Below are 25,592 nucleotides of genomic sequence, written 5' to 3'. Positions count from 1 at the left end.
TGCTCCTGTAAAGGCCTCTACTATATTCTTACTTTTGCATGTAAGGGCACTGGGGATATTCCAGTCAACATCAGGCATGTTGAAATCACCCATAACCACAATATCTCCCTTTACTGCCATTTGGGTAATTTCATCCACCATCTTGTTGTCATATTCCTCAGATTGCCCTGGAGGCCTATAGATCACCCCAATTCTAATGACAGAACCGTCTTTATTTTGCATGCAAATCCAGAGGGTCTCTAGATCTTGACATGTATTTTGAATTAGTGTTGTTTTTAGAGTTTCTTTAACATAAATGGCTACTCCACCTCCCCTTCTCTCTATTCTATCCTTCCTATACAGTGTATATCCTGGTATGGATATTTCCCATTCATTAGAATCCTTAAACCATGTCTCAGTTATGGCAACCAGGTCCAAATTATCTCTAGATATTATGGCCATTAATTCACAGAGCTTGTTGCTCAAGCTTCGAGCATTCGTGCACATTACACGAAGAACATTATTTTCATTATTAGTTTGCCCCTTATCATCAACAACTACATCTATTTTATTTGCAGCTCCCTTTTCATAAGCTTCCAAAAACTGCTTTATCCTCATTGGTCGGGAACAGAAATCACCCACATCAGTTACATCTCTGTCCCCTTTACCTAGTTTAAATGCCTGTCCAAAAAAGTTCTGAATTCCTCACCGAGTACCTGGGTACCTCTGTATGATGGATGCAAACCATCCCTCTTAAACAACTCCCTATTAGACCACCTACTGACATCATGACTTACATAGCCAAAACCTTCAGCTTTACACCACTGCTTTAACCACACATTAAACTCTATGATACACGTTGTTTTATCCTCTTGGCCACAAACCGGTAACACCTCTGAGAAAGTCACTGAATCTGCTATTTTACCCAGCTCCACACTTAGACATTGAAAATCTCTTTTTACTACATTGACATTTCTCTGGGACAAATCATTTGTGCCAAGATGCACCACCACATCAATGTTATTACCTTTACTCACAGCCTTGGCAATGTTTGTAATCCTCCTCCTGTCCCTGCTGGCAGTGGCCCCTGGGAGACACCTCAGCACCTTCACCACGTCCTTACTCTGTCCCAAATCAACACCTCTAACAGTCGAATCACCCACAAGAAAATGTGTCCTCTTTATATTTCTACTAACTGCACTTGATGGTTTGGTGACATTTACAACAACTTCCCCTTTGAATATCCCCTCATTCTCTGCCTGAGGGGCCTTGCTAATATCTCCAACATCCTTACTATTTAAATCCACAAGAACAGTATAGGAATTCGATAAAGAGAGACCAAAATTACTATGTTTTTGCTCAACTGCACGCAATCTTCCTGAACCGACAGTTGTCCACACAGCCCTCCTCCTCGGGGGGCGCTGTGGAAGTGGAGGCTGGACACATGGCTGCATTACAGCACGTGGCTGGGACAATCTTTCCACTTCTGACTGCAAGCTACAAACTAAGGACTGCAATCTAGAGATCTCGCCATCTAACCTAGATGTCCTAATGCAAAGAGGACAGTACCCCAAGTTCCACAAGGTACTACGGAAGACAACAGCCAAACAAGTGTTACACTGCACCAAGCCAGTCATCTTAACAATGTATTGAAATACAAGTACTTAGCAATAAAATCCACAACCCCTATTGCTACGAAACTTTGCTGATTTTGGTTTATAGTTATATGATTCGCGCGCCGTTAGGCGCGCGGGCCACTACCTTCCTCTCCTTCTCTGTGATCTGAAATGCAAAATGCAAAAAGTAAAAAAGGACTACCTTCCTCTCCTTCTCTGTGATCTGAAGTGCAAATTAAAATGGCTTTTTCCTGTTTTTATCCTTCCCTTTGTCTGTTACAGCCAGTTAAATCTCCCCCTTCTCCTTGAATTCCAAAAATGCAAAATGCAAAAAGTAAAAAAGGACTACCTTCTTCTCCTTCTCTGTGATCTGAAGTGCAAATTAAAATGGCTTTTTCCTGTTTTTATCCTTCCCTTTGTCTGTTACAGCCAGTTAAATCTCCCCCTTCTCCTTGAATTCCAAAAATGCAAATGCAAAAAGTAAAAAAGGACTACCTTCCTCTCCTTCTCTGTGATCTGAAGTGCAAATTAAAATGGCTTTTTCCTGTTTTTATCCTTCCCTTTGTCTGTTACAGCCAGTTAAATCTCCCCCTTCTCCTTGAATTCCAAAAATGCAAAATGCAAAAAGTAAAAAAGGACTACCTTCCTCTCCTTCTCTGTGATCTGAAGTGCAAATTAAAATGGCTTTTTCCTGTTTTTATCCTTCCCTTTGTCTGTTACAGCCAGTTAAATCTCCCCCTTCTCCTTGAATTCCAAAAATGCAAATGCAAAAAGTAAAAAAGGACTACCTTCCTCTCCTTCTCTGTGATCTGAAGTTCAAATTAAAATGGCTTTTTCCTGTTTTTATCCTTCCCTTTGTCTGTTACAGCCAGTTAAATCTCCCCCTTCTCCTTGAATTCCAAAAATGCAAAATGCAAAAAGTAAAAAAGGACTACCTTCCTCTCCTTCTCTGTGATCTGAAGTGCAAATTAAAATGGCTTTTTCCTGTTTTTATCCTTCCCTTTGTCTGTTACAGCCAGTTAAATCTCCCCCTTCTCCTTGAATTCCAAAAATGCAAAATGCAAAAAGTAAAAAAGGACTACCTTCCTCTCCTTCTCTGTGATCTGAAGTGCAAATTAAAATGGCTTTTTCCTGTTTTTATCCTTCCCTTTGTCTGTTACAGCCAGTTAAATCTCCCCCTTCTCCTTGAATTCCAAAAATGCAAAATGCAAAAAGTAAAAAAGGACTACCTTCCTCTCCTTCTCTGTGATCTGAAGTGCAAATTAAAATGGCTTTTTCCTGTTTTTATCCTTCCCTTTGTCTGTTACAGCCAGTTAAATCTCCCCCTTCTCCTTGAATTCCAAAAATGCAAAATGCAAAAAGTAAAAAAGGACTACCTTCCTCTCCTTCTCTGTGATCTGAAGTGCAAATTAAAATGGCTTTTTCCTGTTTTTATCCTTCCCTTTGTCTGTTACAGCCAGTTAAATCTCCCCCTTCTCCTTGAATTCCAAAAATGCAAAATGCAAAAAGTAAAAAAGGACTACCTTCCTCTCCTTCTCTGTGATCTGAAGTGCAAATTAAAATGGCTTTTTCCTGTTTTTATCCTTCCCTTTGTCTGTTACAGCCAGTTAAATCTCCCCCTTCTCCTTGAATTCCAAAAATGCAAAATGCAAAAAGTAAAAAAGGACTACCTTCCTCTCCTTCTCTGTGATCTGAAGTGCAAATTAAAATGGCTTTTTCCTGTTTTTATCCTTCCCTTTGTCTGTTACAGCCAGTTAAATCTCCCCCTTCTCCTTGAATTCCAAAAATGCAAAATGCAAAAAGTAAAAAAGGACTACCTTCCTCTCCTTCTCTGTGATCTGAAGTGCAAATTAAAATGGCTTTTTCCTGTTTTTATCCTTCCCTTTGTCTGTTACAGCCAGTTAAATCTCCCCCTTCTCCTTGAATTCCAAAAATGCAAATGCAAAAAGTAAAAAAGGACTACCTTCCTCTCCTTCTCTGTGATCTGAAGTGCAAATTAAAATGGCTTTTTCCTGTTTTTATCCTTCCCTTTGTCTGTTACAGCCAGTTAAATCTCCCCCTTCTCCTTGAATTCCAAAAATGCAAAATGCAAAAAGTAAAAAAGGACTACCTTCCTCTCCTTCTCTGTGATCTGAAGTGCAAATTAAAATGGCTTTTTCCTGTTTTTATCCTTCCCTTTGTCTGTTACAGCCAGTTAAATCTCCCCCTTCTCCTTGAATTCCAAAAATGCAAATGCAAAAAGTAAAAAAGGACTACCTTCCTCTCCTTCTCTGTGATCTGAAGTTCAAATTAAAATGGCTTTTTCCTGTTTTTATCCTTCCCTTTGTCTGTTACAGCCAGTTAAATCTCCCCCTTCTCCTTGAATTCCAAAATGCAAAATGCAAAAAGTAAAAAAGGACTACCTTCCTCTCCTTCTCTGTGATCTGAAGTGCAAATTAAAATGGCTTTTTCCTGTTTTTATCCTTCCCTTTGTCTGTTACAGCCAGTTAAATCTCCCCCTTCTCCTTGAATTCCAAAAATGCAAAATGCAAAAAGTAAAAAAGGACTACCTTCCTCTCCTTCTCTGTGATCTGAAGTGCAAATTAAAATGGCTTTTTCCTGTTTTTATCCTTCCCTTTGTCTGTTACAGCCAGTTAAATCTCCCCCTTCTCCTTGAATTCCAAAAATGCAAAATGCAAAAAGTAAAAAAGGACTACCTTCCTCTCCTTCTCTGTGATCTGAAGTGCAAATTAAAATGGCTTTTTCCTGTTTTTATCCTTCCCTTTGTCTGTTACAGCCAGTTAAATCTCCCCCTTCTCCTTGAATTCCAAAAATGCAAAATGCAAAAAGTAAAAAAGGACTACCTTCCTCTCCTTCTCTGTGATCTGAAGTGCAAATTAAAATGGCTTTTTCCTGTTTTTATCCTTCCCTTTGTCTGTTACAGCCAGTTAAATCTCCCCCTTCTCCTTGAATTCCAAAAATGCAAAATGCAAAAAGTAAAAAAGGACTACCTTCCTCTCCTTCTCTGTGATCTGAAGTGCAAATTAAAATGGCTTTTTCCTGTTTTTATCCTTCCCTTTGTCTGTTACAGCCAGTTAAATCTCCCCCTTCTCCTTGAATTCCAAAAATGCAAAATGCAAAAAGTAAAAAAGGACTACCTTCCTCTCCTTCTCTGTGATCTGAAGTGCAAATTAAAATGGCTTTTTCCTGTTTTTATCCTTCCCTTTGTCTGTTACAGCCAGTTAAATCTCCCCCTTCTCCTTGAATTCCAAAAATGCAAAATGCAAAAAGTAAAAAAGGACTACCTTCCTCTCCTTCTCTGTGATCTGAAGTGCAAATTAAAATGGCTTTTTCCTGTTTTTATCCTTCCCTTTGTCTGTTACAGCCAGTTAAATCTCCCCCTTCTCCTTGAATTCCAAAAATGCAAAATGCAAAAAGTAAAAAAGGACTACCTTCCTCTCCTTCTCTGTGATCTGAAGTGCAAATTAAAATGGCTTTTTCCTGTTTTTATCCTTCCCTTTGTCTGTTACAGCCAGTTAAATCTCCCCCTTCTCCTTGAATTCCAAAAATGCAAAATGCAAAAAGTAAAAAAGGACTACCTTCCTCTCCTTCTCTGTGATCTGAAGTGCAAATTAAAATGGCTTTTTCCTGTTTTTATCCTTCCCTTTGTCTGTTACAGCCAGTTAAATCTCCCCCTTCTCCTTGAATTCCAAAAATGCAAATGCAAAAAGTAAAAAAGGACTACCTTCCTCTCCTTCTCTGTGATCTGAAGTGCAAATTAAAATGGCTTTTTCCTGTTTTTATCCTTCCCTTTGTCTGTTACAGCCAGTTAAATCTCCCCCTTCTCCTTGAATTCCAAAAATGCAAAATGCAAAAAGTAAAAAAGGACTACCTTCCTCTCCTTCTCTGTGATCTGAAGTGCAAATTAAAATGGCTTTTTCCTGTTTTTATCCTTCCCTTTGTCTGTTACAGCCAGTTAAATCTCCCCCTTCTCCTTGAATTCCAAAAATGCAAAATGCAAAAAGTAAAAAAGGACTACCTTCCTCTCCTTCTCTGTGATCTGAAGTGCAAATTAAAATGGCTTTTTCCTGTTTTTATCCTTCCCTTTGTCTGTTACAGCCAGTTAAATCTCCCCCTTCTCCTTGAATTCCAAAAATGCAAAATGCAAAAAGTAAAAAAGGACTACCTTCCTCTCCTTCTCTGTGATCTGAAGTGCAAATTAAAATGGCTTTTTCCTGTTTTTATCCTTCCCTTTGTCTGTTACAGCCAGTTAAATCTCCCCCTTCTCCTTGAATTCCAAAAATGCAAAATGCAAAAAGTAAAAAAGGACTACCTTCCTCTCCTTCTCTGTGATCTGAAGTGCAAATTAAAATGGCTTTTTCCTGTTTTTATCCTTCCCTTTGTCTGTTACAGCCAGTTAAATCTCCCCCTTCTCCTTGAATTCCAAAAATGCAAAATGCAAAAAGTAAAAAAGGACTACCTTCCTCTCCTTCTCTGTGATCTGAAGTGCAAATTAAAATGGCTTTTTCCTGTTTTTATCCTTCCCTTTGTCTGTTACAGCCAGTTAAATCTCCCCCTTCTCCTTGAATTCCAAAAATGCAAAATGCAAAAAGTAAAAAAGGACTACCTTCCTCTCCTTCTCTGTGATCTGAAGTGCAAATTAAAATGGCTTTTTCCTGTTTTTATCCTTCCCTTTGTCTGTTACAGCCAGTTAAATCTCCCCCTTCTCCTTGAATTCCAAAAATGCAAATGCAAAAAGTAAAAAAGGACTACCTTCCTCTCCTTCTCTGTGATCTGAAGTTCAAATTAAAATGGCTTTTTCCTGTTTTTATCCTTCCCTTTGTCTGTTACAGCCAGTTAAATCTCCCCCTTCTCCTTGAATTCCAAAAATGCAAAATGCAAAAAGTAAAAAAGGACTACCTTCTTCTCCTTCTCTGTGATCTGAAGTGCAAATTAAAATGGCTTTTTCCTGTTTTTATCCTTCCCTTTGTCTGTTACAGCCAGTTAAATCTCCCCCTTCTCCTTGAATTCCAAAAATGCAAATGCAAAAAGTAAAAAAGGACTACCTTCCTCTCCTTCTCTGTGATCTGAAGTGCAAATTAAAATGGCTTTTTCCTGTTTTTATCCTTCCCTTTGTCTGTTACAGCCAGTTAAATCTCCCCCTTCTCCTTGAATTCCAAAAATGCAAAATGCAAAAAGTAAAAAAGGACTACCTTCCTCTCCTTCTCTGTGATCTGAAGTGCAAATTAAAATGGCTTTTTCCTGTTTTTATCCTTCCCTTTGTCTGTTACAGCCAGTTAAATCTCCCCCTTCTCCTTGAATTCCAAAAATGCAAATGCAAAAAGTAAAAAAGGACTACCTTCCTCTCCTTCTCTGTGATCTGAAGTTCAAATTAAAATGGCTTTTTCCTGTTTTTATCCTTCCCTTTGTCTGTTACAGCCAGTTAAATCTCCCCCTTCTCCTTGAATTCCAAAAATGCAAAATGCAAAAAGTAAAAAAGGACTACCTTCCTCTCCTTCTCTGTGATCTGAAGTGCAAATTAAAATGGCTTTTTCCTGTTTTTATCCTTCCCTTTGTCTGTTACAGCCAGTTAAATCTCCCCCTTCTCCTTGAATTCCAAAAATGCAAAATGCAAAAAGTAAAAAAGGACTACCTTCCTCTCCTTCTCTGTGATCTGAAGTGCAAATTAAAATGGCTTTTTCCTGTTTTTATCCTTCCCTTTGTCTGTTACAGCCAGTTAAATCTCCCCCTTCTCCTTGAATTCCAAAAATGCAAAATGCAAAAAGTAAAAAAGGACTACCTTCCTCTCCTTCTCTGTGATCTGAAGTGCAAATTAAAATGGCTTTTTCCTGTTTTTATCCTTCCCTTTGTCTGTTACAGCCAGTTAAATCTCCCCCTTCTCCTTGAATTCCAAAAATGCAAAATGCAAAAAGTAAAAAAGGACTACCTTCCTCTCCTTCTCTGTGATCTGAAGTGCAAATTAAAATGGCTTTTTCCTGTTTTTATCCTTCCCTTTGTCTGTTACAGCCAGTTAAATCTCCCCCTTCTCCTTGAATTCCAAAAATGCAAAATGCAAAAAGTAAAAAAGGACTACCTTCCTCTCCTTCTCTGTGATCTGAAGTGCAAATTAAAATGGCTTTTTCCTGTTTTTATCCTTCCCTTTGTCTGTTACAGCCAGTTAAATCTCCCCCTTCTCCTTGAATTCCAAAAATGCAAAATGCAAAAAGTAAAAAAGGACTACCTTCCTCTCCTTCTCTGTGATCTGAAGTGCAAATTAAAATGGCTTTTTCCTGTTTTTATCCTTCCCTTTGTCTGTTACAGCCAGTTAAATCTCCCCCTTCTCCTTGAATTCCAAAAATGCAAATGCAAAAAGTAAAAAAGGACTACCTTCCTCTCCTTCTCTGTGATCTGAAGTGCAAATTAAAATGGCTTTTTCCTGTTTTTATCCTTCCCTTTGTCTGTTACAGCCAGTTAAATCTCCCCCTTCTCCTTGAATTCCAAAAATGCAAAATGCAAAAAGTAAAAAAGGACTACCTTCCTCTCCTTCTCTGTGATCTGAAGTGCAAATTAAAATGGCTTTTTCCTGTTTTTATCCTTCCCTTTGTCTGTTACAGCCAGTTAAATCTCCCCCTTCTCCTTGAATTCCAAAAATGCAAAATGCAAAAAGTAAAAAAGGACTACCTTCCTCTCCTTCTCTGTGATCTGAAGTGCAAATTAAAATGGCTTTTTCCTGTTTTTATCCTTCCCTTTGTCTGTTACAGCCAGTTAAATCTCCCCCTTCTCCTTGAATTCCAAAAATGCAAAATGCAAAAAGTAAAAAAGGACTACCTTCCTCTCCTTCTCTGTGATCTGAAGTGCAAATTAAAATGGCTTTTTCCTGTTTTTATCCTTCCCTTTGTCTGTTACAGCCAGTTAAATCTCCCCCTTCTCCTTGAATTCCAAAAATGCAAATGCAAAAAGTAAAAAAGGACTACCTTCCTCTCCTTCTCTGTGATCTGAAGTTCAAATTAAAATGGCTTTTTCCTGTTTTTATCCTTCCCTTTGTCTGTTACAGCCAGTTAAATCTCCCCCTTCTCCTTGAATTCCAAAAATGCAAAATGCAAAAAGTAAAAAAGGACTACCTTCTTCTCCTTCTCTGTGATCTGAAGTGCAAATTAAAATGGCTTTTTCCTGTTTTTATCCTTCCCTTTGTCTGTTACAGCCAGTTAAATCTCCCCCTTCTCCTTGAATTCCAAAAATGCAAATGCAAAAAGTAAAAAAGGACTACCTTCCTCTCCTTCTCTGTGATCTGAAGTGCAAATTAAAATGGCTTTTTCCTGTTTTTATCCTTCCCTTTGTCTGTTACAGCCAGTTAAATCTCCCCCTTCTCCTTGAATTCCAAAAATGCAAAATGCAAAAAGTAAAAAAGGACTACCTTCCTCTCCTTCTCTGTGATCTGAAGTGCAAATTAAAATGGCTTTTTCCTGTTTTTATCCTTCCCTTTGTCTGTTACAGCCAGTTAAATCTCCCCCTTCTCCTTGAATTCCAAAAATGCAAATGCAAAAAGTAAAAAAGGACTACCTTCCTCTCCTTCTCTGTGATCTGAAGTTCAAATTAAAATGGCTTTTTCCTGTTTTTATCCTTCCCTTTGTCTGTTACAGCCAGTTAAATCTCCCCCTTCTCCTTGAATTCCAAAAATGCAAAATGCAAAAAGTAAAAAAGGACTACCTTCCTCTCCTTCTCTGTGATCTGAAGTGCAAATTAAAATGGCTTTTTCCTGTTTTTATCCTTCCCTTTGTCTGTTACAGCCAGTTAAATCTCCCCCTTCTCCTTGAATTCCAAAAATGCAAAATGCAAAAAGTAAAAAAGGACTACCTTCCTCTCCTTCTCTGTGATCTGAAGTGCAAATTAAAATGGCTTTTTCCTGTTTTTATCCTTCCCTTTGTCTGTTACAGCCAGTTAAATCTCCCCCTTCTCCTTGAATTCCAAAAATGCAAAATGCAAAAAGTAAAAAAGGACTACCTTCCTCTCCTTCTCTGTGATCTGAAGTGCAAATTAAAATGGCTTTTTCCTGTTTTTATCCTTCCCTTTGTCTGTTACAGCCAGTTAAATCTCCCCCTTCTCCTTGAATTCCAAAAATGCAAAATGCAAAAAGTAAAAAAGGACTACCTTCCTCTCCTTCTCTGTGATCTGAAGTGCAAATTAAAATGGCTTTTTCCTGTTTTTATCCTTCCCTTTGTCTGTTACAGCCAGTTAAATCTCCCCCTTCTCCTTGAATTCCAAAAATGCAAAATGCAAAAAGTAAAAAAGGACTACCTTCCTCTCCTTCTCTGTGATCTGAAGTGCAAATTAAAATGGCTTTTTCCTGTTTTTATCCTTCCCTTTGTCTGTTACAGCCAGTTAAATCTCCCCCTTCTCCTTGAATTCCAAAAATGCAAAATGCAAAAAGTAAAAAAGGACTACCTTCCTCTCCTTCTCTGTGATCTGAAGTGCAAATTAAAATGGCTTTTTCCTGTTTTTATCCTTCCCTTTGTCTGTTACAGCCAGTTAAATCTCCCCCTTCTCCTTGAATTCCAAAAATGCAAAATGCAAAAAGTAAAAAAGGACTACCTTCCTCTCCTTCTCTGTGATCTGAAGTGCAAATTAAAATGGCTTTTTCCTGTTTTTATCCTTCCCTTTGTCTGTTACAGCCAGTTAAATCTCCCCCTTCTCCTTGAATTCCAAAAATGCAAATGCAAAAAGTAAAAAAGGACTACCTTCCTCTCCTTCTCTGTGATCTGAAGTTCAAATTAAAATGGCTTTTTCCTGTTTTTATCCTTCCCTTTGTCTGTTACAGCCAGTTAAATCTCCCCCTTCTCCTTGAATTCCAAAAATGCAAAATGCAAAAAGTAAAAAAGGACTACCTTCTTCTCCTTCTCTGTGATCTGAAGTGCAAATTAAAATGGCTTTTTCCTGTTTTTATCCTTCCCTTTGTCTGTTACAGCCAGTTAAATCTCCCCCTTCTCCTTGAATTCCAAAAATGCAAATGCAAAAAGTAAAAAAGGACTACCTTCCTCTCCTTCTCTGTGATCTGAAGTGCAAATTAAAATGGCTTTTTCCTGTTTTTATCCTTCCCTTTGTCTGTTACAGCCAGTTAAATCTCCCCCTTCTCCTTGAATTCCAAAAATGCAAAATGCAAAAAGTAAAAAAGGACTACCTTCCTCTCCTTCTCTGTGATCTGAAGTGCAAATTAAAATGGCTTTTTCCTGTTTTTATCCTTCCCTTTGTCTGTTACAGCCAGTTAAATCTCCCCCTTCTCCTTGAATTCCAAAAATGCAAAATGCAAAAAGTAAAAAAGGACTACCTTCCTCTCCTTCTCTGTGATCATTATCCCAAACAATGTCCATTCTTCTATGGTTTTTATATTTTCCATTATTAAACCGCTTAATAAAAGTAATATAAACTAATTATATTTGATCATCATGTATTTAATGTGGTGTCATATGGTATTAGTTTCGGATTGATTAGGGATTTTTTGAAATGTGAAAATTATACTTTCTAAAATATATATGTATTTTTTTTTTTAAAAAAAACATTAATAGCTGGCCGTAGCTATTCACATTTTATCCATCTTTTTATTTTCACTGTAACTCTTTATCAGATTTTAATAATATGAAAAATAGTGAGTGCATTGTTGTATTGTTCCTTCTGCCACATGCTTTATTAGATGTGTACTGTACTCAATTACCCTAATAAAGTGTTTTTAATTCCTTAAAATCATTATTATACAGTGATTCAATTCATCTTCATGATCTTTACTTACTGTTCTTCTGAATTTTTGGTTGAAGCCCTGCAGTGACACTGGCCCAAGGAACAGAAGAAGGTGCGGCATTCAGGTGGACCTAGAATTAGAAAAATAAATGCCCTGTAAAAATTAAATGCCCAGACAGCAGTAGAGCCTTTGTATTAGGCAGAAAAACATTAAAATCGCAGATACAGGAAGTGGCCCTGTGTTTGAACCAAAATTACAGAGAGCACTAGAGGCTTTAGATTAGATAGAAGAAGGAGATGCAGAGATAGGAACTGGCTCTTGTTTTACTCAAAAATAAATTGTCAGAGAGCTCTAGTGGCTTTTTTTTTACATAGAAAAAGGAAATGCAGAGAAAGAAAGTGGCCCTGATGTGGTGGACCCAAAAGTACAATTGCCAGAGGTCAGTAGCGAGACAAATTTGACTGTCCACCCCTTTTTTATTTGTTTGTTTGTTTGTTTGTTTGTTTGATTGATTGATTTTTATGCCACACTTCTCCTTAGAGTCAGGGAGGCTTACAAAATGTTAGCCATAGCACTTTTTAATTACTGGAATGGCTCGATTGATCACTTATAAGTGTACTTTTTGCGCTCATCCTGCACATTGGACAAGTCTATCGCTGAGAAATCTACCAATATCCCAGAGCTCAAAACAAGGTGCTACTGCTTGATGAATGGACTTTAACTCCCAGAATAGCATACCCATGTTTGACCCAAAAATAAATTTATAGAGAGCACTAGAGGCTTCAGATTGGATAGAAGAAGGAGATGCAGAGATAGGAATTGGCCCTTGTTTTACCCAAAAATAAATTGACAGAGAGCTCTAGTGGCTTTTTTTATATAGAAAAAGAAAATGCAGAGAAAGAAAGTGGCCATGATGTGGTGGACCCAAAAGTACAAGTGCCAGAGTACAAGACTGACTGGCCTCTTTAAAATTAATGGAAAGCCCTGGTGTATCCCTTCTACAGTAACTTTTCCAAAGCAATCTGAACATAAGACAAGTCTATCATTGACCCAGAGGTCAGACTCAGTAGCAGCAATGCAAAACTGACCTGCCCCTTTTAATTACTTGAAAGGACTTCTACTCCCAGAATAGCTGCCCTACTGTTGACCCCAAATTAAATTTAGAGAGAGCACTAGAGGCTTTAGATTAGATAGAAAAATGAAATGCAGAGAAAGAAATTGGCCCAGGGGTGGACCCAAAAGACATATGCCAGAGAGTTCTATGTGCCTTAAATTTAGATTGCTGTGAGCCGCCCTGAGACCTCAGAGTGGGGTGGCATACAAGTCCAATTAAATAAATAAATAAATATTATTTATTATTATTATTATTATTTATTAGATTTGTATGCCGCCCCTCTCCATAGAAAGAAAGAAAAAAAGAATAGAGAGAAAAAGGAAATGCAGAAAAAGGAAGTGGCCCTGTGGTTGACCGATAATGACTTACTTCTGCACGTACCCGAACTATGCAAGTTAGGTTCCCCTTTGGAAATGTTGAAGACAGGAACTGCAGTCTTGGTCAGGATTAGGAATCAGACATGGCACCCAGGAGAATGCAGGGACTGGAAAACACTGGTATTGAGGTAGACAGGAACTGAAGTCTTGGTCAGGATCAGGAACCTTAAATGTCTTTGTTCCTGGGTGTCAGATGTGGCACCCAGGAGAATGCAAACACTGGAAAACCACTGGTATTGAGGTAGACAGGAACTGCAGTCTTGGTCACGATCAGGAACCTTAAATGGCTTTGTTCCTGGGTGTCAGGCGTGGCACCCAGGAGAATGCAAACATTGGAAAACCACTGGTATTGAGGTAGACAGGAACTGCAGTCTTGGTCATGATCAGGAACCTTAAATGTCTTTGTTCCTGGGTATCAGGCATGGCACCCAGGAGAATGCAGGCACTGGAAAACACTGGGAATGTTTTAAGAGAGGAACTGCAGTCTTGGTCAGGATCAGAAATCATAAATGTCTTTTTCCTGGGTGTCAGGTGTGGCACCCAGGAGAATGCAGGCACTGGAAAACACTGGTACTGAGGTAGACAGGAACGGCAGTCTTGGTCAGGATCAGGAACCTTAAATGTCTTGGTCAGGATCAGGAACCTTAAATGTCTTTGTTCCTGGGTGTCAGACATGGCACCCAGGAGAATGCAGGCACTGAAAAACACTGTAAATGTTTTAAGAGAGGAACTGCAGTCTTGGTCAGGATCAGGAACCTTAAATGTCTTTGTTCCTGGGTGTCAGATGTGGCACCCAGGAGAATGCAGGCACTGGAAAACACTGGTACTGAGGTAGACAGGAGCTGCAGTCTTGGTCAGGATCAGGAACCTTAAATGTCTTTGTTCCTGGGTGTCAGACGTGGCACTGGAGAAGGCACTGGAAAACACAGGAACAGTTGAAGACAGGAAAATCAGTCTTGCTCAGGAATTTTGTTTCCTTGGGTCCTGGCTGGCTTTGCCCACAAAAGCAAATTAAAACATTTTAGAACTGGAACAGGAGAAGAGAGGACCTGCCCCCCCCCCATCCACCAAAGTCTCTTTCTCCTGGTGCCTACCTGGATGGCTAGGCTTGGATGCCCCCTGCCCACACAACTTTTCTTCTTTCTTTATCTTGGATGAAGACAATGTCAAAGTTTAGAAATATCAATTTCAGTGAAAAAGCAATCAGATGCAGTGAAATTGCTCTTTCCAACCTATGTCTCCCTCTCAGCAGTAGCAACAGGACTGTCCCTAACTAACTACTATCTCTTTCAATAGACCGCATGGTTCTGCCTTTTATAGAGGCAGGTCAGGTGCCCCTCTGGACCAATCTAAGCCATGCATCCAGCTGGCCAATCACTGGCCAGCAGGACTCATGGCCAATCACATTCTTTTCTTGCGTTTTATATCCGGAGACCGCATGGCTTGAGCTAAGAATAACGCTGTTGATTGGTGCATCACAGAGTCTGTGCCGAACGCCGAATTTTTGCACGGATTTTCGAGCAAGTTCGGGTTCAGGTTCGGCATGCCGAACATCGCAAAATCCGTGCCGGACCCGAACTGTGCAAGTTCGATTTGCCTAACACTACTTATCTGGTCCTCTGCTGCTTTGGAAAACAGCCTGAACCTCCCCCACCTGCTTTGTGACAGCCCCTCAGGTACTGGAACACTGCTATCATGTCTCCCCTGGTCCTTCTCTTTGCTAGAATATTTTCTCTTTGCTAGAAAAGGACCAGGGGAGACAGACCTTAACATGTAAAAAAATATTTCCTCTTCCCTACTAATCAATTTTATTCTTTTTATCTGGAAAATTGCAACTCTGCTCCATTGTAAGGAATGAACATTAATTTCAATACTATAAAACACTAATACTAATCCTATTTTTAATTGCCAGTGCGCCTTAGATTATTTTCATTAACATTTGCTCATTTTAAAAAGTTGAACCATCAGTTGAACTCCCTATTTTCTCACCAAAAACAAAATAATTATCTCCTTCAGAAATCACCATATTTTTTTCAGCTAGGCCAATACATAAAGGAATGTGCATAAAGGTATTTAAATTCAACAACAAGTAAGGTATTTATTTGGTTTAAAGTAATTCTTGGACCCCAGGGAGTTTGGCACAAACTGATAATAATGGCTCCATCAGATTCATTGCTACAAGTTCCCTCTCTCTTTTCTTCTTTTCCAGAACATCTGCTGAATCCTAGTGATAGTCAGTGTACACAGATGGAACTTCAAATAGAAAGTGATGGGATTTCTGACCAGGTGCATTGTCAAATACAAATTTTAGCTTAATCCTTGAATAAACACTGAAATACAAACTTCCTTATGGATAGGAGATACATTTTTTCCCACTATGACAGATACCTAAAGATGGTATTAATTCTGATGCTCTTCATGCAGAAATCAATTATTCTGAGCTGCCCTATGAGTGATGCTTTCCCCATTCCCCATGAGTGGTATCAGTCTGGTGATTTCATCCTAGGTGGGATGGTGTCTCATATAATTGACTCCTTTTTTGAAATTGAATTTAAGGAACATCCTTCTCTAAAACCTTATAATTTACCAATGTAAGGATTTTTTTCCCATTACATTCATTTACTCGTCTTAGCTAGATCTCCCAAAATTACTTCTATGACTAGAGCTCTTTGAGAAGAAATGCATTTACTTACAAAATGTATGAAACTTTTCTGCAAGAAGTCTTTTGGAGAACATTAATGAGTGTAAGATAATTTAAACTCCAATCTGTGCAGTCATTCCTCACTTAACTAACATGTTTTAAAAGAGTGATACTTGCTGATTGTATTCCATTTTGTGCCAAACTGATAGAAATAAATGTGAGACCTTGGGAAAAACAAATGCTTATTTGTTGCAAATCAGAGAAACACTTTACATTGTTGAAAACTATACAAATTATTGAATGTTTTACGAAGACTCTTATCTTCTTTAAAACAGACACAGAAATTGTTGTTACTCATATATCAATATATACAACTATAGTAACTATACAAATTATTGAATATTTTACAAAGACTCTCATCTTCTCATTTAAAGCAGACACTCATATATGTTGTTACTCATATATCAATGTTTGCACCATAAAAAAATTGTCAACTTATTTTGTTCAATGGGGGTGTTTAAACTATTTGCAGTATAATAACCAAATTCTATCAGCATGCCCTCGCCTTGGCCTTTGCTGTGAAGGAGATCAATGAGGACTCCCAGATCTTACCTAACATCACTCTCGGGTTCCACATCTATGACAGTTACAACAACCCAAGGATGACCTATCGCAGCACTCTGGATCTGCTTTTCAAATCCCAGGAATTTGTCCCAAACTACAAATGCGATGGCCAGAAGAATCTCATAGCTGTCATTGGGGGACTAGCTCCTGATACATCATCCTTTCTGGCAGAGAACATAAATGTCTACAAAATTCCTCAGGTATTTTGGGATGGAGGTAGAGAGAAAATGGTTTTGTAATTAAGAGTAGACATTATTTGCTTGCCATTCATTTCTGCATGAATTCAATTAAATGCACTTTTATCACCCCTCATCTGTTTTCCTCACAACTCAATAGACTTCAATTTTGCTCTCTTTGCTCTCCCTTCTGCAATATGTTTGCACAAAATAATCAATCCATAAAATATAAATTGCAATCATAGTACAATCATAGTTTCGAAAATTTAAATCACAAATTACAGTACATACTTAATCTTATTTGAGAGGGTAATCTCATGTAGTAAATTGATCAGTGCCAATCACGAGGTGTGTCAAGAAGAGGATAGAAAAGATTGGCTGTCACACATAGAACATAGAATAATAGAGTGGGATCTTGGAGATCTTCTAGTCCAACCCACTCTTCAAGCAGGAGACCCAGTACCATTTCAGATAAATCACTGTTCAGTCTCTTGAAGCACCCTCAACCATTGAAGGCAATATTTTTTCATAGATTGATCAATTTCATCATTAGGAAATTTCTCCTTAGTTCTAAGATTCTTCTCTCCTTGCTTAGTTTTCATTCATTGTTTCTCATATTGCATTTTGCTGCTTTGGAAAATGGTTTGATTGCCTTATAGGAGCTCCACAAATATTGGAACACTGCTATTATTTCTTTGGTTTTAGGAGAATCTCCTTTCACACACTTCCTGGTCATCCCCAACTCAAAACTATCAGCAATTTTACAAATGCCCTCAACTCAGCTCTATATTCCACCAAGCTACCAAACAATATGTGACAACTGATTTGTCTGGAAATAGTTGAAGGATTGAGGCTATGTAGTACCTTTGGATATCACTATACTAATTGTAATAAATGAAGACATGGTTAATGCTTCCTATTCCTCCAGAATCTCATGGACATAGTTTTTCATGTATAAGTATTCTATTTTGTCTAGTACAAACAAGGGAAGAAGGTTATCCTGTAAGTCTAGCTCTAAGGAATTATTCTTATTCTTATACAAGATCAGATAGTTAGCAGTATTAGAGATGAACAAAGAGAAACTCTGTATTAGGAAACTGAGCATGTTTGTAATCTAATTATATTTCAGATGAGAAAATATTTTATCAAGGAATTTTAGTTCATTCTTTTCTCAACAAGTATCCAAATATATGTACAATTGGACAATGTTCAATGTGGGAAGAGCTTCATTAAGTTTCTAACAAGAAGTCTTCATATTTTCCCCATGTTTTTCATGAATACCAAATTTCTCCTTTTCATTTCTTTAGCTGACTTATGGTTCCTTTGCCCAAGAAGACTTTCCGATTACTAAGTTATTTTCACTTTATTGCATGGTCCCAAAAGAGGAGGATCAGTACAGTGGACTTGTACAACTTCTTGTCCATTTTGGATGGATGTGGATTGGAGTCTTTGCTTTTGAAAATAAGGAAGAATGTTTTTTACAGAAAGTGGAGCCATTGCTTTCACAGAATGGGGTCTGTTTAGCTTTCACACAAAACATTCCACAACATCTCCACTTGGAAGATTTGCCAGAATTGTTAGATTCAATCTCAATTATTTATAATAAAGTGATGAATCAAAAATCGAATGTTTTTCTTGTCCATGGAGATTCTATCGTAATAGTGTGGCTCAGAACTGTCATGTTTCTACGTGATCCTGAAAATAAAGAGAGTGCGTTATTTAGGAAGGTTTGGATCCTGATGAGTCCAATTGATTTCATTCTGATGGGAATGCAGGGGACTTGGAATCTCCAGATGTTTCACGGGGCTCTTTCCTTTACTGTGCATTCAAGAGACATTCAAGGCTTCAAAGAATTTCTTCAAGTCATCAAACCTTCAACCCACAAAGATGGATTTCTTCAAGAGGTTTGGCAACAAATGTTTGATTGTTCATTTTCAAATACAGAATTATATATATCTATGATCCCTGAAATCTGTACTGGAGAAGAGAAGTTGGAGAATCTGCCTGGTCCTCTTTTTGAATTTCATATGACTGGCCAAAGCTACAGCATCTACAATGCTGTTTATGCAGTGGCACATTCTTTGCATCAGGCAGTGAGATCAAAATCCCAACCAAGAGAGTTTGAAAGGATTGAATTTCCAAATCCGCTCCCTTGGCAGGTAATCTTCTAAGGCCATACCTATCTTATATTTCAATGATTATCCACAATCATTCACAATCTAATATGGCCTATTTACCCTGGTCTATGAGCACAAATCAAAGAGACTGAGGCAAGAAAGCTATAAATTTTATAAAAATAAAAGGATGAACCTAAACTAAGTCTTTCCTAATTTCAATGTAGTCCATCAGATTTAGTCTATGCATCAATTTTAATGGTTTAAATAATCTTTTTCCTCCACGTAGAATTGGCCTATTTTCTTGAATTTATCCAAGCTCAATTAAATTGTGTCTTTCTTCTTTTTGTTCAGAAAGAAACATTTCTGAAATGTAGCCATTTCACTTTTCTTATTAGCTTGTGAATAATGATTTTGACCACAGCCAAGGTGGCATAGTGGTTAGAAAGTAGTACTGCAGGTTATTTGTACTGGCTGTGGGTTGCCAGCAATTTGGCAGTTTAATGCCCACTCGCTCAACTTTGATTCAGCCTTCTATCATTCTGAAGTTGATGAAATGAGGAGCCAGACTGTTGGGGGCAAATGCTGACTCTATAAACCACTTAGAGAGGGTTGCAAAGCACTGTGAAGTAGTGTATAAGTACTATTGTTATCAAAAAGTATTGTCAGCCAGTTCTCTATTCTATTTCTTCTTGGATTATTAATCATTTAGAGTTAAGATGACATCATTCTCTCTCAATTCATGTCCAAGAGGAATGGATCAAATGTCAGTTCTTTTCAACTGTGACCTTCACCTTTGAAACAACTCTATTCCTCCCTCTCTCTCTTTCTCTCAACCATTGAATGGCAGATGATAAAATCAGGCTAAAGAAAATTTATCAGGTCTCAGCATGTCAAATACATTAGTAATAAAAAGAACAATGGCTATGGTCCAAGTTTGATTGTTTAGTTTTTTAAATAGTGAATATAAATCATAACTGAAACTACTTGTTTAATGTCAATACCTTGTTTTCATTTTGAGTTATTAACTGCTGTTGTTTCATTTTGTATTGTAAGTAACAATAAATTAATACTAGAACAGAGCTGTGTTTTTCTCTGAAATATAAGTTATCTATATTCTAAGTGTACAGTGATCCCCCGGTTATTGCGTTCCCGACCATTGCGAACAGGCTAATTTGCGATTTTTCAACCCGGAAGTCAAAACACCATCTGCGCATGCGTGCCCTTTTTTTCTATGGCCACGCATGCGTAGATGGCGCCGGGCAGATCAGCTGCTAGGCGGCTTCCCTGGGTCTTCCCCCTCTTGCTGGCGGGAGGGCGAGAAGCCCCCCCCAGCACCCGCTCGCACGCCGTTCACCGCTCGCCCGCCCTTTGCCCAGCCACCCGCCGTTCGCTCGCTGCTCGCCCGGCCACCCGGGTTCGTTTGGCTTGAGGGCTCAGTTGGGAAGGCGCGCGGGTGTTTTAAAACATCGCCGCCGACATGGGGGGCTCGCTAGCACCCCCCCAAACCCGGGTTGGGGGTTCGGGGGGATGCTAGCGAGCCCCCCATGTCGGCGGCGACATTTTAAAACACCCGCGCGCCTTCCCAACTGAGCCCTCAAGCCAAGCGCAGAAGTTCGCCTTTGGCGCTTGGCTTGAGGGCTCAGTTGGGAAGGCGCGCGGGTGTTTTAAAACGTCGCCGCCGACATGGGGGGCTCGCTAGCACCCCCCCAAACCTGGGTTGGGGGTTTGGGGGGGTGCTAGCGAGCCCCCCATGTCGGCGGCGACGTTTTAAAACACCCGTGCGCCTTCCCAACTGAGCCCTCAAGCCAAGCGCAGAAGTTCGCCTTTGGCGCTTGGCTTGAGGGCTCAGTTGGGAAGGCGCGCGGGTGTTTTAAAACGTCGCCGCCGACATGGGGGGCTCGCTAGCACCCCCCCAAACCCGGGTTGGGGGTTCGGGGGGGTGCTAGCGAGCCCCCCATGTCGGCGGCGACGTTTTAAAACACCCGCGCGGCTTTCCAATGAGTCCCGAAGACAAACGCGGAAGTTTGACGTTTGTCTTCGGGACTCATTGGAAAGCCGCACGGCTGTTTTAAAACGTCGCCGCCGGCATGGGCGGCTTCCTAGCAGCCCCCCAAACCCGGGTTGGGGGTCCGGGGGGTGCTGGCAAGCCCCCCATGCCAGCGGCGACGTTTTAAAACAGCCGCGCCGCCCCCAATCTTCGGCTCCTCGCTAGCGCTGCGGAAGTAAAAACACCATCTGCACATGCGCAGATGGTGTTTTTACTTCCGCAGCGCTACTTCGCGAAAACCCGCTCGTTGCGGGGGGTCCTGGAACAGAACCCTCGCAATGATCGGGGGATCACTGTACTTATTTGATATTTTTTAACAAAGAAGAAAATGACTAAGAGAAAGTTAAATACATTGGCCACTTCTTTATTATTATTCTTCCAACTCTCTTTTATTCACTTTCAAGCTCCATCCATTTCTTCAAGGAATTTCTTTTAACAATTCAGCTGGGGAGAGAGTGTTCTTGAATGAGAAAGGAGAAGCAACAGGTGGATTTGACATCACCAACTGGATCACTTTTCCAAATAGATCCTTTCAGAGAGTTACAGTTGGAAAAATGGATCCTCATATTCCCAACACGAAGGAATTAATCATTGATGAGGAGGTGATTGTCTGGCACCCAGCTTTTAACCAGGTTTGGACACATTTAGTCAACTATTCCTAGATGCATTATTATCCAATATTGAATATGGTACTTTTAGAAATCTAATTTGTGATTTTGGAAATGGCATATTCTGTACACATATTGTCAATGATCAAGCTTTCATCAAATTGATAAAATGACTTTACAATTTAAGAGATAGGTATTCACATTTGAGTTGCATTTCTATTTGAAATCATAATATTGTAGTCACCTATATTTCTTTATTCACCCTGCCATACTCAAAAAAGGCCTTTGCACATCCTTATAATATCTACATTTTAATAAATAGTATAAATACGTGATGGCTCAGTGCTTAAAGACACTGAGTTTCTCAGTTGAAAAGCTGACAGCCTGATTTGAGACCTGAGCACCACACAGTGGACTGAGCTCCCTTCCCTGCCTCAGCTCCTTCCCCCCTAGGAATTCAAAAGCATGCAAATATGTATCATTTTGGTGGGAAGGTAACAATGTTCCTTGTGCCTTTGGTGAATAGCCATGCTGGCCACGTGACCATTGACAATGTCTCTCGAAAACGCTGGCTCAGGTAAGAAATGGAGTTGAGCACTTATTTCATACAAAAAGAATATTCAAAAATGTTTTATAGATGGCATCTTGCACCAATTAGGCTAGTACAAATATATCCAAACTTAAAACCAAACTGTTGGAGATGCAGAACATTCTTCCTTGTGTGATGGACATGCCCCGAAATAAAGAAAATATGGAAGAAAGTAAAATGATGGATTTTACGAAATGACCAAATTAAAACTCATATTAAACCAGAGATTTTTATTTTAGGCATAATAGAGACTTTTCTTTTAGGCATAATAGATCTGAAAATCAAAAAAAGATTATTATAATTTGGTTCAGCACAAAATTATGGCAAAATTATGATTTGTTTCCACGTGTTGTGAGCCGCCCCGAGTCTTCGGAGAGGGGCGGCATACAAATCTAAGTAATAAAATAAATAAATAAATAAATTAGAATAAAATATAGCACAAAACTGGAAAAAAGAAGAAATACTATCAGAGAGAGAAATGATTAAAAAGATTTATGATTGCGCAGAAATGGACAAATTGACTCAAGAGCTCAAAAAGAAAGATGAATCAAGTTATTATGAAATTTGGGAGAAATTTTATACTTGGGTGGATAGCAGAAGAGATAATAGCTGTAAATAAAAATCCTACATTCCTAGAATTAACTTTATTTATAAAATTATGACATATAGTAAAAAAATGACCTTGGTTTTACTAGAACTATAGAACAATCGTATAACATCGCTGATGTTATAGGCCATATAAGTTCATAAAGAATGAACTGTTTAGATAACAATAACAGTTAACAGATAACAAATAAGTAAGTTGTAAAATGGTGGATCATGTACTGTCTTATTTTAATGTTTATACAATAAAATTTATTTAAAAAAACCAATGTTCCTTGTGCCTTTGGTGAATAGCCATGCTGGCCACGTGACCATGGACAACATCTCTGGTAAATGCTGGCTCCCTCAGGCAAGAAATGGAGTTGAGCACTGTGCCTTACAGTCAGATAGTAGTGACTGTGAAAGAGATCTCAGTGTCTTGGTGGATAACCAACTAAATATGAGCCAGCAATGTGCAGGGGTGGTTTAAAAAAGCCAACACTATATTAAACTGCATCAAAAGAGGGATACATCCAAGACTAGGAAGGTACTAATACCACTCTATAATGCCCTACCTAGACCACCCCTAGAGTACTGCATTCAATTTTAGTCACCACACTATAAAAAAAGACATTGAAACTCTAGAGACAATGCAGAGGAGAGCAACCAGAATGATAAAGGGACAGGAAACCAAAACATATGAGGAAAGGTTTCAGGAACTGGAATGGTAGTCTAGAGAAGAGGAGGTCCACGGGGGACATAACAGTAGCCTTCAAATACTTGATGGGTTGTCACAGAGAGGAGGGGGGCACACTGTTTTCCAAAGTACTAGAGGCCCAGAAAAAGAGCAATGGATGAAAGCTGACCAAGGAAAGATTCAGCCTAGAATTAAGGAAGGACTTTCTGATGGTGAGAGCGATCAAGATGGGATGGTTTGGCAGCAGAGGTTGTGAACACCCCAACACTTGACACTTTCAAAAAGAAATTGGACTGCCTTCTGTCTGAGGTGGTGTGGTGTTTCTGGCTTGTGCAAGGGGTTGGACTAGATGACCTGCAAGGTACCTTTCAAATTAATTAATAGATTAATTAATTAAAAACATGACAGACTAGGGAAACCTTTACCTTTATCTTAAGACACACCTGTACAAACTCCTTAGGAATTCAAATAATCTTTCCCCAATCATAAAGGAGGGCATTGTAAACTGCTTAAAAATTTCCTTTGGAAATGGAGTTGAGCACTATGCCCTACGGTCAGAGAGTAGTCACTGTGAAAGAGATCTCAGAGTCTTGGTGGATAACCAACTAAAGGAGGGCATTGTAAACTGCTTAAAAAATTTCCCTTTTCCATTTTTTAAAATGTTTATCACCAGGTTGTTCCATTTTCTCAGTGCAATGACCATTGCTCCCCTGGATCCTGGAAGAAAAGTTTGGAAGGGAAACAATTCTGTTGCTACGGCTGTGTTCCTTGTCCAGAAGGGAAGATTTCAAATGAAAAAGGTTAGTTAGATATTCCAGCAAGTTTTCATTACATAGATGTCAGCAAACTGAAGCATGCTACTTAATTTTATTCCACAAGCAATTCCATTAACAGGCACATTGACCTACAACTAGGCTGTGAACCCTTCAGAATCCAAAGTAAATACATAAGTGATTTGACAGATTTAGCCAGAGACAGCACCCATCTTCAACTGACTCTTGCAATTGCCCCCAAACTCTCACACAGCAGCAGTTCACTTCCAAACAACCCTGATCTGAGGTAATCTCCCTATCACATGACCCATCACAACACTCACAAATAACTCACAAATAACTCATCACTTGTCACAAGAGCCCCAAACTCAAGGCCTTATAATCAGAACAATGACATTCTCTAAAAACTGCTGAAGATGTTATATAGCCTGATAATGAAAGGTTTGGAAACCAACTCACAAGTCTGGAAAATGAACCTCTGCTACACTTCTTTAGTGTAACAAATAGTTTCTGAGTTCTTCAAAATACGTACACCTGTGAATCACAATATCTTATTCTGAATATAAGGTATGGCCATTAGAGCTGAACTCTTCTATCTCCCCTCACATTTCTTCTCTGTGTTTTAGAAAAATAGGAAAAGTCAAAATGATGTAAATGTTAATAAATCCAAAACTTTATTAGGACTGCATTTCATAGAATGATTGCCTTTCCCATTGTATTTCTTTTGTGGTGGTCCTAGTTGATACAGTGGAAGAGACTGCATTTCCATTTTAAAAAATCCAACTGGTAGGGGGAAAAAATAAGAGGCATAATGGTTGACACCCAAAAAGAATATTATTTTTAAAAATATGGAATGTATAAAAACATGCCTTTACTTTTTTCCAGATATGGATGACTGTTTTCAATGTCCAGAATATCATTATCCCAATAAAGGAAAGAAAGGATGCATCTTGAAACTACAGGTCTTTCTAAGTTTTGAAGAAACCTTAGGAATTGGGTTAACCTCAGCAGCTCTTGGTTTCTTCTTCTTGACATCTTGGGTACTCGGAACTTTTATTAAGTACAGAGATACTCCCATTGTCAAAGCCAACAATCGGTCACTCACCTACACCCTGCTTGTCTCTCTTTTGTTCTGTTTTCTCTCCTCTTTGTTCTTCCTCTGCCAACCTGACCAGGTGACCTGCCTTCTCCGACAACCAACTTTTGGCATCACCTTCTCAGTGGCCATTTCTAGTGTACTGGCCAAAACCATTACTGTGGTTGTGGCTTTCATGGCCACCAAACCAGGATCAAAGATGAGGAAATGGGTGGGTAAAAGATTGGCCTTTTCTGCTGTTCTTTCCTGTTCTCTTGTCCAAATATGTATTTGTATTCTTTGGTTATCAATATCTCCCCCATTCCCTGAGTTAGACATGTACTCAGTGCACCAAGAAATAATTCTACAGTGCAATGAGGGGTCAGCCACCTTCTTTTACATTTTCTTGGGTTACATGGGTGTTTTGGCCATTGCCAGCTTTATTGTAGCTTTCCTTGCCCGTAAATTACCTGGTAGCTTTAATGAAGCCAAGTTCATCACCTTCAGCATGTTAGCTTTCTGCATTGTATGGATCTCCTTCTTTCCAGCCTATCTGAGCACAATAGGCAAAGCCATGGTAGCTGTGGAGGTCTTCTCCATCTTGGCCTCCAGTGCTGCATTATTGGGATGCATATTCTTGCCAAAGTGCTATATCATTGTTTTGCGGCCTGATCTCAACCATAGGGAGCAACTTATAAAGAGGAATTAGCACATCATGTAATATTACTGGCTTTGAGAAATTGCTGACAAAAAATAAAGAGAAAGACACAGAGAGAAGGATTGTTTGTTATCCATAGACGACATATAGAAGTACTTAATTCTGATAACATAGGATTGGTGGAGAATTATTCTGATCACTAAGCTTAAT

General features: G+C 39.1%; 2 protein-coding genes across 2 annotated transcripts in view; one reads left to right on the top strand and one right to left on the bottom strand.

Annotated features, from left to right (window-relative positions):
* Window positions 1-25,592, bottom strand: part of LOC139154299 (uncharacterized) — a 1,065,525-nt gene that overhangs the window by 731,293 nt on the left and 308,640 nt on the right. The window lies entirely within an intron of this gene.
* Window positions 15,268-25,433, top strand: LOC139153458 (vomeronasal type-2 receptor 26-like). The gene is made up of 6 exons (XM_070727417.1): window positions 15,268-15,386; window positions 15,969-16,260; window positions 17,544-18,395; window positions 20,805-21,032; window positions 23,550-23,676; window positions 24,535-25,433. The coding sequence occupies exons 1-6, from the start codon at window positions 15,307-15,309 to the stop codon at window positions 25,431-25,433; spliced, it is 2,478 nt and encodes an 825-aa protein (XP_070583518.1). The 5' UTR covers window positions 15,268-15,306.

Source organism: Erythrolamprus reginae, chromosome Z (genome assembly GCF_031021105.1).
Source record: "Erythrolamprus reginae isolate rEryReg1 chromosome Z, rEryReg1.hap1, whole genome shotgun sequence".
NCBI classification, from domain to species: domain Eukaryota; kingdom Metazoa; phylum Chordata; class Lepidosauria; order Squamata; family Dipsadidae; genus Erythrolamprus; species Erythrolamprus reginae.
The sequence above is the reverse complement of the archived record's forward strand: the minus strand, read 5'-3'. Positions and strand labels throughout refer to the sequence as shown.

What these genes read in the sequence shown, in the direction of transcription:
- LOC139153458 (XM_070727417.1), top strand. Translation starts at nt 15,307, where the DNA reads ATGGTGTCTCATATAATTGACTCCTTTTTTGAAATTGAATTTAAGGAA. An exon ending in GGCACCCAGCTTTTAACCAG is followed by an intron (nt 21,033 to 23,549) that starts GTTTGGACACAT and finishes GTTTATCACCAG; the next exon opens with GTTGTTCCATTTTCTCAGTG. An exon ending in GAAGATTTCAAATGAAAAAG is followed by an intron (nt 23,677 to 24,534) that starts GTTAGTTAGATA and finishes ACTTTTTTCCAG; the next exon opens with ATATGGATGACTGTTTTCAA.